This window comes from Crotalus tigris, unplaced genomic scaffold (genome assembly GCF_016545835.1).
Source record: "Crotalus tigris isolate CLP2741 ecotype Arizona unplaced genomic scaffold, ASM1654583v1 scf7180000019768.410792, whole genome shotgun sequence".
Lineage (NCBI taxonomy): Eukaryota > Metazoa > Chordata > Lepidosauria > Squamata > Viperidae > Crotalus > Crotalus tigris.
The window spans coordinates 339,624-353,497 of NW_024097703.1; the positions used below are offsets into that span (position 1 = coordinate 339,624).

Consider the following 13,874-nt stretch of genomic DNA (forward strand, 5'->3'; position numbering starts at 1 on the left):
CCTCACGGTGAGATAGGTGGCAAATAAATTTAACAATCAATCAATAGTACAGCTTTTATGTTATATTAAAGATGGAAAGAATTCTGAAATGATTTATCTTGGTCTGATTTTTGTTTACACCTCAAAAACCTGGCATTTTAACAGGAGTGTGTAAACTTTTTATATCTATTGTATCTGTGGGCTTTTTAATCAAAATTACTTGGCAACTTTAAGATGTGTGGACTTCAACTCCCAAAATTCCCCAGCCAGCATCTTAAAGTTGCCAAGTTTGAAAATGATTAAACATGACACTTGTATTAATGAAAAAGGTTTCTAAGTGTTCAGAACAATGATATATTTTTAAATGTATCCAATATTTTATGCACTTCCTGTTATTAAAGAATATACTTAACCAACATGTTTGTAAAGAAATGGGTTTTTAATTAGTTTTCATCTGCTTTGTAAATGAAGGAGATCATGTCTGAAAATGGCTAAAAACAATAATGGGCACCATGACAATAAATGGTGTGCTGGGGAAGGAAATTGTTTCAGTATTCAAGAATTAATTAACATCATGGAACAAAATAGAGGAAATAATCATGAGATTAAATATGTGGTTTTGCAGTACATAAAACATAGCACTTCCCTCTTGCCCCAATTGAAAATAAATAGAAAGCTCTGTATATATTGCACTAAAGGAATTATTTCATAAGCATTTTGTTTTCCATTAACAAACGTGACTGTTTGTTAAGCCTGACATTTCAAAATTGCACTCTAACTTAATTCTGACAATAAGTTTGCATAGTTTTAATAAAAAACAAAAAAATGGATTGCTCTGTAGAAATTTTCCAAAACCCTGCCAATCTTAGAGAAACTAAAACACATTGCAATTAAGAAAAAAGAAGGAATTGTAGATTCCTGACTTCCTATTACCGATTTACATTTGGAAACATTAGGTTTGTGATCTGTGCTCATTCCTATATGTATTATTTATTTATCTGAAACAATATTTTGAGGTTGTCCACAGGCTTGCCCATATTTAAAAGAATATGATACATTAAAATGTTCCAAGCATCTACTTTATCCTTGAAACCACAGGAAACAAGCTGTACAGGTAATCTTTGAGTTAGAACTGTAATGGAGTCTGTTCATTACGGATGAAAGTTATATATGTTGACAGCAGCAAGATTACTCTACGCTCAGAAATGGAAGACCACATCAATTCCTACAACGGACAAATGTTTGCAAAAACTGATGGAGCTAGCAGAGATGGCTAAATTGACTGTACTGATTAAAGAAAAAAATGTGAATACTTTTATTGCCATGTGGAAACTGCTTCTAGATTTTGTGCTTGAGGTAGAAAAAAAATGAAATTTTGATTGTGGGCTTTACCAATTAGATTTGATGTTATTGAAATGGCTAGTTTATATTATTTTGTCAAAGTTGAAGCTGATACTCTATTGCACCAAAGGAAGTCGGAAGTCAATGCCTCCCCCCCCCTTTTCCCTTCTCACCTCACTTCTCTACTCCCTTTTCCATCTTTCCCGCTATTTACTTTGTATTTTGATTGTATCGTATATTATAAACTAATAAAACTTTGAATATTGAAAGTCAGGATAAACGTTAAATGAGCAGCCTCTACTAATGATCAGCTATCCCTGCTGTCCCCGGTGCAACTGTTAACGAACGTCCATTAAGTGGAGCATGGGGTGGTGAGACATCTTGGGAGGCCTAGTGTAGACACAAGCCATCTGCATTGAGCCTCCCAAGGCCTCCCCCACTCTCAGAGGCACCCCATCTCTGCTCCCCACCCTTAGGGTCCCACATATTTCTTCCCACCAATCACTCCCTCACTTTTTAACAAAGACTTCCATCTGGAAGTTCTGACACATTGGGAATTAGAGCCTCGTCCCTTGGTGTCCCTAGTCCAAAAGCTAGTGCCATTTTCAGAGTAGCCGTAATGAAATGTGAGCCCTTCAAAATGGTGCTTGCTTCTGGAAGGGAACAAGGAATATGGCCTACGGAAAAAGAGCTTGTTCTTCTTTCCCAGTGCCTCTTGCTGGCTTGCACATGTTAATAATAATAATAGTAAAGTTGGAAGGGACCTTGGAGGTCATCTAGTCCAACCCCTTGCTTAGGCAGGAAACCCTATACCATTTCGGACAAATGGCTGTCCAGTCTCTTCTTAAAAATCTCCAGTGTTGGAGCATTCACTGCTTCTGGAGGCAGGTTGTTCCACTGGTTAATTGTTGGCTGCACAGCTGTCATGCCAGTGAGAAACTTGTTGGTTCTGATGCTGCCCTTCCTCCTGCCAAGGTGCCCTTACCTTTCTGGGGCAAAACAAGGGCTGGTTCCTTAAACTGGTCTTGGGAGATGGCAAATCTTCTCCTGGCTTTTGCTAGGCTTTGGAAAAGCTACAAAGGTAGTTGGTTCAGGACAATTTTACCAAAACATTTCTCTTGTTTTAGCCTCCTCTGTTCCCCTAGAAAGCCACTTTTTTGGGGGGGGGGAGGGGCTTGGACTTGGCAGCCATGATGGAGGCCGCACTTTATGGTGGTGGGAAAGAGACGAAGTTTGAGCAAAGTTAAGTGGGAGCTAAAGAAGTAAAAGCATAAGAAATAAAAGAAGGAGAAAGAGGGGAAGAGCGAGCAGGACAGAAGAAAGAAAAAGGAGGAGGGGGGGGATAGATGGTGGCAGTAATGGTGAACAGCAGCGAGCAAGCACAAACAGCAAGCGTCAGCAACCAGCAAACCACAACCACAAGCTGACATAACTATAATGGGGTGTGAAACTGAAACCGGGTGGCTAGAAGCACCCAAATGGCTCCAGGGCAAGTTGCAGAGGAATAAGTAGTAGCAGACAAGCAACAAAGGGATGACATTGGCCCCAAAGGCATTCAGAGTGGAAGAAAAGAAAGAGGATATTTATAAAAGTTAAGTAAACTTAAATAAAAGGAAAGACAAAGTGGTGGGGAGGGAGAAGAAATGGCATCAAAAAGTAGACTGCAAAATGTAGACTAACAGCTGAGAATGGCAGCTGTGAGACAGGCAAACTGTCATTTCAACACTAGCCACAAGTGCAGCTGAGGACTAACTGTTAAGTATTGTTTCAGCATTAACCCCAAGAGGTTAAAACTCTCTGTAAATCCAAACTTCATAAAAAAACAAATAACAATTTGTTATTTAAACTTTTAAATTAAAACTGTTAGGTTTAGAATTTTGTAATTTTTTAGAATTTTTTTAAATGTTATATAATTTTTTAACATTGACATCTTTTAATGAAAAAAATATTTGAAATTTTCTAATTACATTTTAAAATTATTATTATTAATTATAATAATTAATTATTTAATAATTAATAATAATTAATTTTATTAATAATAATATATTTTTACATCTTTTAAGATTATTAAAATGCAAACAAATTGAAATAGATTGCAACCAAACTGAACAACAGTAGGGAACAATTAAGAGACTTACTAAAATAATTAAACCAACAGATTATTATCCCTTTCTCCTCTTCCCTGTGGGGATGAAAGATACCACAAAGAACCTGAAAATATCAAGAGATTATGAACACCTAAACATAAAAGTCAAAGAAATGGGAGCAAAGGTGGTGTTTTCTTCTGTATTCCCAACAAAAGATAAACACCGAAAGAAGGAACAAGAATTTTTGAAATAAATCACCGGCTTAAAGGAATTCTGGGAGTTGAAGTCCATGAGTCATAAAAGAGCCAAGGTTGCCTACCTGTCCCAGCGGATAGCCACTTCAGTATGAACCAGCAGTGTGCTGCAGGTGTCAAAAAAGCCAATGCAGTTGTAGGCTGCATTAACAGAGGGACAGTATCAAGATCACATGAACTTTATACTGCATTGGTAAGACCATACTTGGAATACTGTGTCCAGTTTTGGTCACCATTGTCCAAAAGAAGATGTCAAGATTCTAGAAAGAGTGCAGAGGACAGCAATAAAGATGACTAGGGGATTGGAGAATAAAATGTATGAATGGCGCAGGAATTGGGTGCGTCTGGTCTAATGCAGAAAAGAACCAGTGGTGACATGATAGCAGTGTGAGAGTCATGATAATCCTAATAATAACCCTAACCCTAACCTTAACTCTCTGCCCTCCAATCTCTAGCCTTTTTAAAAACTCTCTACCCCTTTTTTAAAACTTCATTTGCTATATTACTGCATGCCTGGAAAGAGGGTGACAAAATCTGCAAGTTATTTATCTTGACCCCAGGCTGAAGAGTAAAGGAATCAAGCAAAGAAAGACAACCTTTCTCCAGCATTCAGGATCTGAAGAAAAAAGTCCCAAAGCAAAATCGGCTAAAGCAGAAACATGCAGCAAATGGTCATGGGGTTCTAAAGGGTGTCAAATGGGCAGCAAAGAGCCGGTCTTGACTCCCTTTAGGACCCATATTTTACCATGGCTGTGGCAAACTTTTTTTCCTTCAGTTCCTCAAGGCAAAAAGCTGCAGATTTTTCTTTGCTTGCTTGCTTCCTTTCCTTTCCACTTCAAGGGGGTCTTTGAAAGTGGTAGAGGTTGGAGGGCAAAGGCAAAGAGTTTGGGCGGGGGGGGGGGCAAGAAAAGTCAATAAATCTGTCCCTCCCAGCTTTTTTTGTTTTGTGAAGAAATGTGGCTTTCTGGGGGGGGGGAGGGGGTTAAAGCAAGGGGAAGGTTTTGGAAAGCTTGTCCTGAAGCTGCTGCTTTTGCAAGCAGGGGCTGACTTCCCAAAGCCTAGCAAGAAAAAATCTCCTGATGGCCAGCTGATTGGAGCAAAAAGCTCTGGAAGCAGCTGTCATTTCCCACTGAAAATAACGGCTGCTTCCAAGAGGTATGGGGAGCAGGCCCAAGCACTGCAGGGTCCTGGCAGGGTAGCATGGAGGTCATAAGGGCGCTGCAGCAGTTGTAATTTTGAAACAGAGTTATATGTAATTTGGGGGCATCTGTCGTAACTTTGAACAGTTGTTAAGTGACCTGTTATATCTTGAGGATTACCTGTATTTTTTTTTAAAAGTCAGAAGATATCCCAGATAAAGATTCATGCACTGCTGTTTCAAAAAACAGCATTTTTGAACTTCCAGGGCAGGGAAGGATAAAGCAGCTAACCAAAAGCCTCTTTTATTTTATTGCTTAAACCTGATGATTACGATGCCAAGAGCAAGCGCTCTTTTTGGACAGATATTTATAGAGAAATTGGGTAAAAGATTCTATTTACTACTGTGTGACTCTTGGGTTGGCTGGGGAGACAACTGTTCTCCCCAAAGACATGTTTTATGCAATTTTTCATTTTTAGCCTATTAAAAAATAAAACAGAAACTTGAGATATAAAGTGCTTCGTTTGCTGACACTATTAATGAAATAATCTTATTTGTAGAATCACTTCTCTGATTATTCTCATAGGCACACAACCCATTATCTGTATTCAGGGATAGTCTTGCTACCACATCCCTCTTTTCTGCCATTTTTCTTTTTCTACTTGGATAGCTTTTTACTGTATGAATAGGGAACTTGTGATCTTGCAAACTGTTGTTGATTAAACAAATCCCCATTTCTTGAAACTGTTATGGTATGGCAACTGGCATTGCTGGGATATACAACAGTATATCAACAACATCTGGAAGACTCAAGATTCTTCACTTCTGCTCCAAAAGATCTTATTTTTCCTGTAAACATTAAGAACCAGTTACAAACTATAATATTTTCCATGTTCAAGTTGCACTGTATTCCATAGGTGAGCTTGCCCTTTTAATGAGCTGATGTCTTCCTTGGGGTCTTCTCTACATGCACTTCTTTCTACGCTTTGCTGCAGGGAATAAAAGATAAACAGAACGATAAACTATTTGGCTGTTCTGCAAACTTTTAAAATTGATAAATAAATAAAATAAACTTAGCATAGTAATTTATGTCACTGTGGCATAGATATAAAGCCCTCCCGACATAATTCCTTCTATATATGAAGAGATCCCTGCAAACGTACGGCTAAACTTTTCCTTCTTCCAATTGCTGTAATATACAAGGACTGCATTTGGCTCAGCTGCTCATGATAAACTGGGTCCTTTTATACTTCAAAAATATTTATGTAAACTGGTGAAAATATTAAAAATTAAATGCCTACCAGAAAAGGAAGTCTGGCCTCTAAGTACATTCACTGAGGATGCTAAGGGGTCTCTCCAAAGAAAGACCTTCAGACAAGGGGACTTTTTCCGTGATAGCCACACGTTGCAACATTAACAGTTAGGGAAGGATGTGGTCTTCTCCAAGGTCCTAGTGCACACTGAATTTAGGGTGATTTTGAAAGAGCCAGGAAAGTGAAATCTGTATAATTGAAGATGGGGTGTTAGCCAAACCATTGCATATTTAATCAAAAACTGTAGGTAGCTGAAAGTCCTAACCCATCCATTTTAATTTTTAAAAATGTTATTAAATTAAAAAGCTACCCAGATCAACTGTGAACTTTTGGTGGTGTACAATATATAAAATTTAAAAGAATTTAAATTAAATACAATAGTATAAAAAGACTGTCTGGAGAAGCAACCACATAATCACAAGGGGTCTGACACCCATTCTAATCCAGGACAGTCTAATCCAGGTTTAGGACAGTGATGGCAAACCTGTAGCAAACCTCTCAAAGGTGACGTGCCCTGACATTTTGGTGACATGCCAGCATGCACTAACATCCGACAGCTATTCTTGAAAGCAAACATCATTCTTGATTTTCAGAGGCTGCAGAGGCTGCATGAGAATGGGGTGCACCCTCATGCAGCCTCCAGACCCCTTGGAAGTTACTTTAGGCCCAGCCTCGGCACTGCCACCGAATGGTGTTGTTCAGGGTGATCTAAATGGTAGAGGGGTGATAGAGAATTGTTTCTCTTTTGTTCGGGTATGTGTGAGAGAGACACACATACCAATAGAGTCAAGATAGGCATTTTTGGCATCTTTGACATGCTGAGCCCAAAAGATTTGCCATCACTGGTCTAGGACAGGGCTTTTCAACCAGTGGTACGGGTACCCCCTGTGGTACATTGGCACCTGGCAGGTGGCACGCGACCATCCTAGAAAAGTGCTAGTGGGAGAGGGGAATGAGCTGAACCGGTGGCAGCACCGCACAAGCCTGAGCGAGAGATAGCTGGAGCTGCAGGGCTGTCAGGGCTCAGCGGAAGGGCCAGGATCAGCGCTTCTTCAGAACTGTCAGGGCTCAATGGAAGCACCAGGATCAGCGCCAGGCTTCAGCTGGAGCTTGGCGCTGATCCTGGTGCTTCTGCTGAGCCCTGAAGAAGCACCAATCAGCTGGAAAGTAGCACTGATCCTGGTGCTTCTGGCGAGCCCAGAAGAAGCGCTGATCTGCTGAAATGTTGCAGCATCTCCAGGGTTTTGTGATTTACATTCAGATGCTTGGCAACTGATTCATATTTATGACGGTCACAGTGTCCCAGGGTCATGTGAAGTGATCAAAACCTGCTGCAACCACTCAGCAGACGGGGGGAATAAAAACCAAACACCCCCACCCCACCCCCGCTGCCAGTCCTCAATGGAAATGCTCACAATGAAAACCTAGGACAGGAGGAAGAGTGCTGCTGGGCGGGTGTCTTGCTCGGCTGTGGCTTGGGGGGCACTTTTTTCAGTGCCATTGTAACTTTGAACTGTTGTAAGTCGAGGACTACCTGTACTTTATGAATTTTTTCCTTTTTTTCCCTTTTTTTTTGGTCATCAAGGTTTTGACACCTTGCTAGACGACTGGTAGTACTCGGATAGTGCCATATCCTAAAAGTGGTACAATGGGTGAAAAAGGTTGAAAAGCCCAGGTCTAGGAAAAGAGCAACTCTTAAGGGCTTGTCTAATAAAATTAAGGCGGAGACTCTAAAAGGATGTTATTTCAGAGGGCAACTGCTAGGACAGAGAAGGCCTATTTCCTGAGTTCCATCAGATGTCATCACTTAATCAAAGCATGTTGATTGCCAGATGGCACAGGTAGTAACTCTAAAAGACAGCAGCCCTTCAAGTAATCAGACCTTATGTCCTGAAGAGCTGCAGAGATGGTAACTAGCACCTTGGATTGCACTGGTAATCATTATGACTATTACAAGATTATATCTTAATGAAAAACAAAATGAAAAATGCTTCTCTCATGAACACATTACCTCCTGGAAAAGTGTAAGCAGACTGGAAATGTAGAAAAAGACAAAAAAAGCATAATTTACCCCACAACCATTTTGTTAGGTGCTCCCCAACGAAGTAGAAGATGAACATTATGCACACAGCAACTGAAAGAAACATTGCCTTTCCAAGTAGGCCAAGCACTCCTAAAACTGGATAAGCCCAAATCCCAGCTACATGATGTATCCAAATTATCCTAAAACAAAGCAAGGTAAACATCGTAATGAAATACAGGAAGCCAAACAGGTTAAATATTGCACCTGTTTCGAGGTTGCCTGAAAATATTTCAGTTGGCTAATGCTTACAGATACAAAAGTTAATATTACACTAAGTTGGATATAATTAAAAATCTACAATGTGATCTCCAAGGCGAGGTCTTTAAAAAGCTCCGTTTATATGAGGAAAAATGAAATGTTCTTAACTCTCCCATTTAAATCAGTAGGTCACAAAATGTTTGACAATGACTACTTCATAATGGCAAATCTGTTATCTTCCAGATACTACCACTGAACTACGTTTTCCAACTTCCATTACTGTAGTGAAAGATAGATTTGGACTACTTGAAGTCAGCAATATCTGAATGCTACTGGTTCCATAGTCCATGAGAGATTGAGGTAATTTTGCCTGCAAACTTGTATAGTGATTTTTAAATATTCTAGAAGAATTACATAATTGCTCAGAGAAGCAATTACTCCTCTTCTGTCCTCCTCCTCTCCTCCCCTCTCTTCCGTTCCTTTCCTCCTTTTCTTCCAGTTAATACAAAATAAACATCTGAACAAAATAAAAATGTTTTAAATTCAAATAAATTTCTCAAACAAGATTGAATACCTACCATGATAGGTATACAACTGCAAAGATGCCAAGTCCCAATATTCCTTTCCATCTAGGAGGATACTTATGTGAACATATAACCAGCTCTATGAAAAGCAGTGGCAGGATAGTAGTATGCTAAAAAGCAAAAGCAGAACATAAAAGTATGATGTAGGGCAGGGGTAGGCAACCTTGGCTCTTTTGTGACTCGTGGACTTCAACTCCCAGAATTCCTGAGCCAGCCATGAATTCTGGGAGTTGAAGTCCATGAGTCATAAAAGAGCCAAGGTTGCCTACCTCTGATGTAGGGAAACAAAATCAATTGCATTACTTCTTATTCTGGTTTCAGATCACTAGGAGGTATGGTGGCATAGTGGTTAGAATGTAGTATTGCAGGCAAACTCTGATCACAGCCTGGAGTTCGATCCTGATTGGCTCAGTAAAATGAGGACCCAGAGTGTTGGGGACATTATGCTGACTCTGTAAACTGCTTAAAGAGGGCTGTAAAGCACCATGAAGTGGTATATAAGTCTACGTGCTATTGCTATTCTGTTCCAACATTTTTGCAAGAAAAATACTTTCAAGATATCTTTTCTACTCTGAAAGCAGAACATCCTGTCAAATTATAGCGATCCTTTTGAAAAGCCTACGTGAATACAGATAGTCCTCGAGGTACGACCGATCATCCAGTTCATAACAAATTGCATGTGCCAAAAGAAGACACTAAGCTTCAAATACTTACCATAGTGTGATTAAGCCAATCTGGATTAATCTCATCCAGTTCTTTAGGGTACACTAGTTCTCTGTCAATTGCATAAAGGCCCCAGAAAGCAACAGCTACAAACTGAGAGAAAACATCTGAACATTATTGAGAACCTCAAATGTTGGAAAAAAATTTAGAAATCTGGTAAGTCACCATCTTACAAACTGTCTTTGTACTTGTATGAACGTAAGAGGGTTATTGTTTTAATTTCACCAGATAAACATTGATTAAAAACTGAACCTTCAAACATATTCTGGATCATGCAGTGCAACATACAATTGTATCTGCACTGTGTAAAGTCACAGGGAGTCAGGTGGCAATTCAGTTTGCTAAATTATTAGTTGTTTAATTTATAAACCCACTCATTCTCAATTTCAGAGCAACTCTATTGCCTTAAAGAATCAAATTAAATATTGTGTAACTTTAACATTATATTTTGTTATGTCAAGATAGCTTAAGCAAGACAGTAATAAGCCCAATTACTTTGGAGAGTGAGATGGACATCATGTAAAATAAAAATAAAGAAAGAAAGTAGGATGGATGAGAAAATTAAACTTTTCTTCCTACTCTGTTAATAAAACTTGCTGTAAAATTTCATTTGCATTTTAAACCAATCTGCTATTGCAGCCTAGGAAATTATCATCTGAAATATAAATAGCTGATTTATAGAGGCAATTTTTTTTTCAGAACCATGACAGGAAGGAGGAAAAAAGGACATTTCTAACAATCTTTTAAAGAAAAGAAATAGGCACAGAACACTGATTTACTTGGTTGAATCATTCACCTTCCAAGTACAGTAATTATAAAATTCAAATTATATTTTTTGTAAATTGGAAACCAGGTTACTTTTTATTCTTAAAATAAGCAAAGGAACTTTCAGAGACAATAATTGGAGCATTCAATTTTGTGACATGCAAATAATTTTAATATATAAAGTTTCATATATAAATTATAAAGTGCACAAGTTTCACTTTATCGCCCATTTTTATCATTTGAGTTCTGTCTTTTGTTTAGGAGTTCTGGGAATTTTTTTTTTTAACTAACTCCCTAAAAAAGTTTGAAAACCCCAATTTAGAACTCCCCATAAATGAACACTGCTCAATGTGTATTTCAGTTCCTACTACTTGAACAGAAATCCCACTTTATTTACTGTTTTTTACTTAAAACTATGCATGATTATATCCTTACTGCTAGATGCCAGAGATATTTTAAAAAGTCTAGTCCAGTGATGGCGAACCTTTTAGAGACCAAGTGCCCAAACTTCAACCGAAAACCCACTTATGCATCGTCGGGTGCCGGGTGGGTGTGGCCCATTGGGTGGGCGTGGCTGCGGTGGTAACAGCAGACTGGGTGGGACTAAAAAGTTCAATCAATCAATTCCAACTTTGCAAGATCTTTTTTTTTCCCACGAGAAGTTGAAATCGACTGATTGAAACTTTTTTTTTTTTTTGCACACGGTGGCGGAGGCCTAAAGCGAAAAGGTTTTATAAAACCCAGCTGAAGGCCTAGGACTGGGGTGATGGGGTGTGTGCCCACAGAGAAGGCTCTAAGTGCCGCCTCTGGCACCCGTGCCATAGGTTCGCCACCACTGGTCTAGTCATTGATAGATTTTTATGCCTTTTAGACAGTGTTGATTCCTAGCAACTGCTTGGGCAAGTCCCTCAAATTCTGTCAACATTTTCAGAAATGGTTTGCAATTGCTTCCTTCCTAGGAGTACGTGAGTGCCCAAGTCCATAACTAGTCCATAATGATGAGGTTACCATTGAGAAATTAACGTTGCTTCTGTTGATGTTATCAGTAAGCAAATGGGTATACTTTTTTACTGTGAGATTATGGAAAGGATCATGTGGTTTTTAAGAAAACCATCTAAAATCTCATGAACCTTTAAGCCAGGGGTGGGGAACGATGGCCCTTTTATGACTTGTGGACTTCAACTCCCAGAATTCCTGGCTCTGCTTTAAGCAAATCTGACTCAACCTAATGGAATTATAGTACAGTATGGATTATTTGAATAATAGCAGATGTTGTAATTACTTACTAAGCCAACAGGGAATACAAATGCAGAGAAGATGAAATCTCTAATAGGCAGCACTATAGATGATACTTTCCTTTCTTGGGAAGGAACAAACAGGGCTACAGCATCAATTGTGACACATAATAAGTACAGCACTGTCTGTAGAAGCTATGAATTCAAAGAAGTTATATTCAAGGTGGAACATACATTTTCTTTCCATTATTTATTACCCAAGAATAAAATTTAAAGTTAAAAGCCATGGCTTGGGATATTTTTATCTCTTCTATCTAAGTCCCTTAATCTAGATTTCTTCAGTATACTATACCAGGTACGGTACTTGAAAAGACCTCAAAAGTGAGAACTGTGAATCTACATCTAAATCAATTACTCCTCACCTAGTGCTCTGCAGACATTTTGGGATTGCAGTTCATAGAATTTCCAGTGTTGTGCAAAAGTAATTCAGCAACAACTGAAGGGGATCAACAATTAATTTATAGTTGAAAATTAGCAGGTTCCCATGAGTCTCTGATCTCTTGCACCCAGAAGTACCAAGGCAAAAGCCTCAAGTTCACCTTATTTTTATGTAGATAAAGGCGGTCTGAGCATTTAGCAGAGGATCCATATTAGAGAAATAATTGCTTTACAACTGATCTAGTCCCAGAGGGAGACGTGGGTACCCATCATGTTTGTAAATCCTGAAAATCCTGCAGAGATGTTTGTGGAAATGCAATGCAGCAATTTTTATAGGCAAGCCCAATGGTTATTCTGACAGGCTGATTTTAGCAGCAGAAACTGCTAAACTGCTATGGTAACATAATAAGTTCTTCTAACACACATACCATCAATTAGTCTCTAACAGCACAATATGGGGAAAAAATCCATTAAGGATGTTGAGTGAGAGGTACAGAGAAGGACATCAAAGAATTAAAGAATAAACTCAAATGTTTACTTATAAGTGCACCACAAATGAATCCAACCTGAATTTTTATTCCATCCCATCACTCAGTATTGCCAAAAATCACCTCTCGCAAAATTCTTAGTCACTATTGGCTGCAAAGGTGCAGACTTGGGCTGGGACGGATTTTCTTTGGTTATTTCTGAGTGTTCGGGAATCTGATTTAGAGACTCTTTGCTCTGCCTGTTAACTTCCACATGTTCTGGACTGTAATTCCAGAATTCCCAGCCAGAACGGCCTTTGGCTGGGAATTGTATAGCCCAACTCTCGTCAGATTTATCAAGGGGGTCACCTGCATTATAATCCAAAAGTAGGTCTAAGAAAGAATCCCCTAGGATTTGGCTTCACCTATACTAAACTGACCCTTTAAGCTCCCTCCCCTCTTGCCTCGCCTCGCTCTCATTGGCTTACCCTCCCCAAAGCCCTTCCCTCCGCCGCGTGCGAAGGGCTAAGATTAATTTGGGCAGGCGCAGCACGCTTTTCGTTTCGCGTGCCTACCTGGTTGAGGAAGGTCAGGTATTTCCATTGGCCGCCATAACTATCGTCGTGCACTTTCCGGACCGACTTAGGCAACCCCAAATTTTGAGTCAGAGCGAAGATTGCCCAGAGGAAGCAGAGGAAGTGTAGCAGTGCCACAGCTCTCTGACCTCGCACGGCCAACGGCATGATCGTTCATTCCACGCCGCGGTGGGTAGAAGTGGTAATAAGGGATAAAAGTTTCAAAGCCGCGGCGGCGCCACGCGCCGGCGGATCCTCCGCGCAGGCGCTGAGAGGGAATTTGGCGCTCAATCGCCCGCCGCCATCTTGGCTGCCTTTGAAGCTTAAAAGGCGAATTTTGGACAGTTGACGCTTTCTCACCTCACAGAGGGCCGTGATGGACAGTTCTATGTCTCTATTTTTTTTGGGGGGGGGTTGAGAAAATAGTGATTCTCCCGGTGTAGGTTTCTTTATCCGATAAGTTTTCGGTGCAGATAGAGTTGAGAATATTTGCTATTTCTGAAGCTATAAGTTAATATAATATTTCCTTTATAAATTCGCTGCCGTTGTTAGGGGATGTTTTGTTCGCTCCCCCCGTGAGATAACGTTGGAATGGTACTGACCTGATTGAGATGGGAGGGGCCTAAGCATATGGGAGGATTATTTAGTTTAGGGCCTAAGAATCAATGGTGTCATAAGCCAACTTTATGAATGC

At 39.7% G+C, this 13,874-nt stretch overlaps 1 protein-coding gene across 2 annotated transcripts; it reads right to left on the minus strand.

Annotated features, from left to right (window-relative positions):
- Positions 1-5,016: 5,016 nt before the first annotated feature.
- LOC120317709 (androgen-induced gene 1 protein-like) lies at positions 5,017-13,486 on the minus strand. 2 transcript variants are annotated; one of them, XR_005559301.1, is made up of 7 exons: positions 13,181-13,486; positions 11,752-11,895; positions 9,692-9,793; positions 8,972-9,087; positions 8,184-8,335; positions 6,101-6,300; positions 5,023-5,788 (listed from the first exon to the last, which is right to left on the minus strand). XR_005559301.1 is itself a non-coding variant. In XM_039364519.1 (6 exons), exons 1-6 carry the CDS (start codon positions 13,346-13,348, stop codon positions 5,763-5,765), a joined length of 708 nt encoding a protein of 235 aa, XP_039220453.1. In that variant the 5' UTR covers positions 13,349-13,486; the 3' UTR covers positions 5,017-5,762. The 2 variants fall into 2 exon arrangements, 1 of the variants encoding a protein (XP_039220453.1); XM_039364519.1 differs by lacking the exon at positions 6,101-6,300 and having other exon boundaries at positions 5,017-5,788.
- Positions 13,487-13,874: the final 388 nt, after the last annotated feature.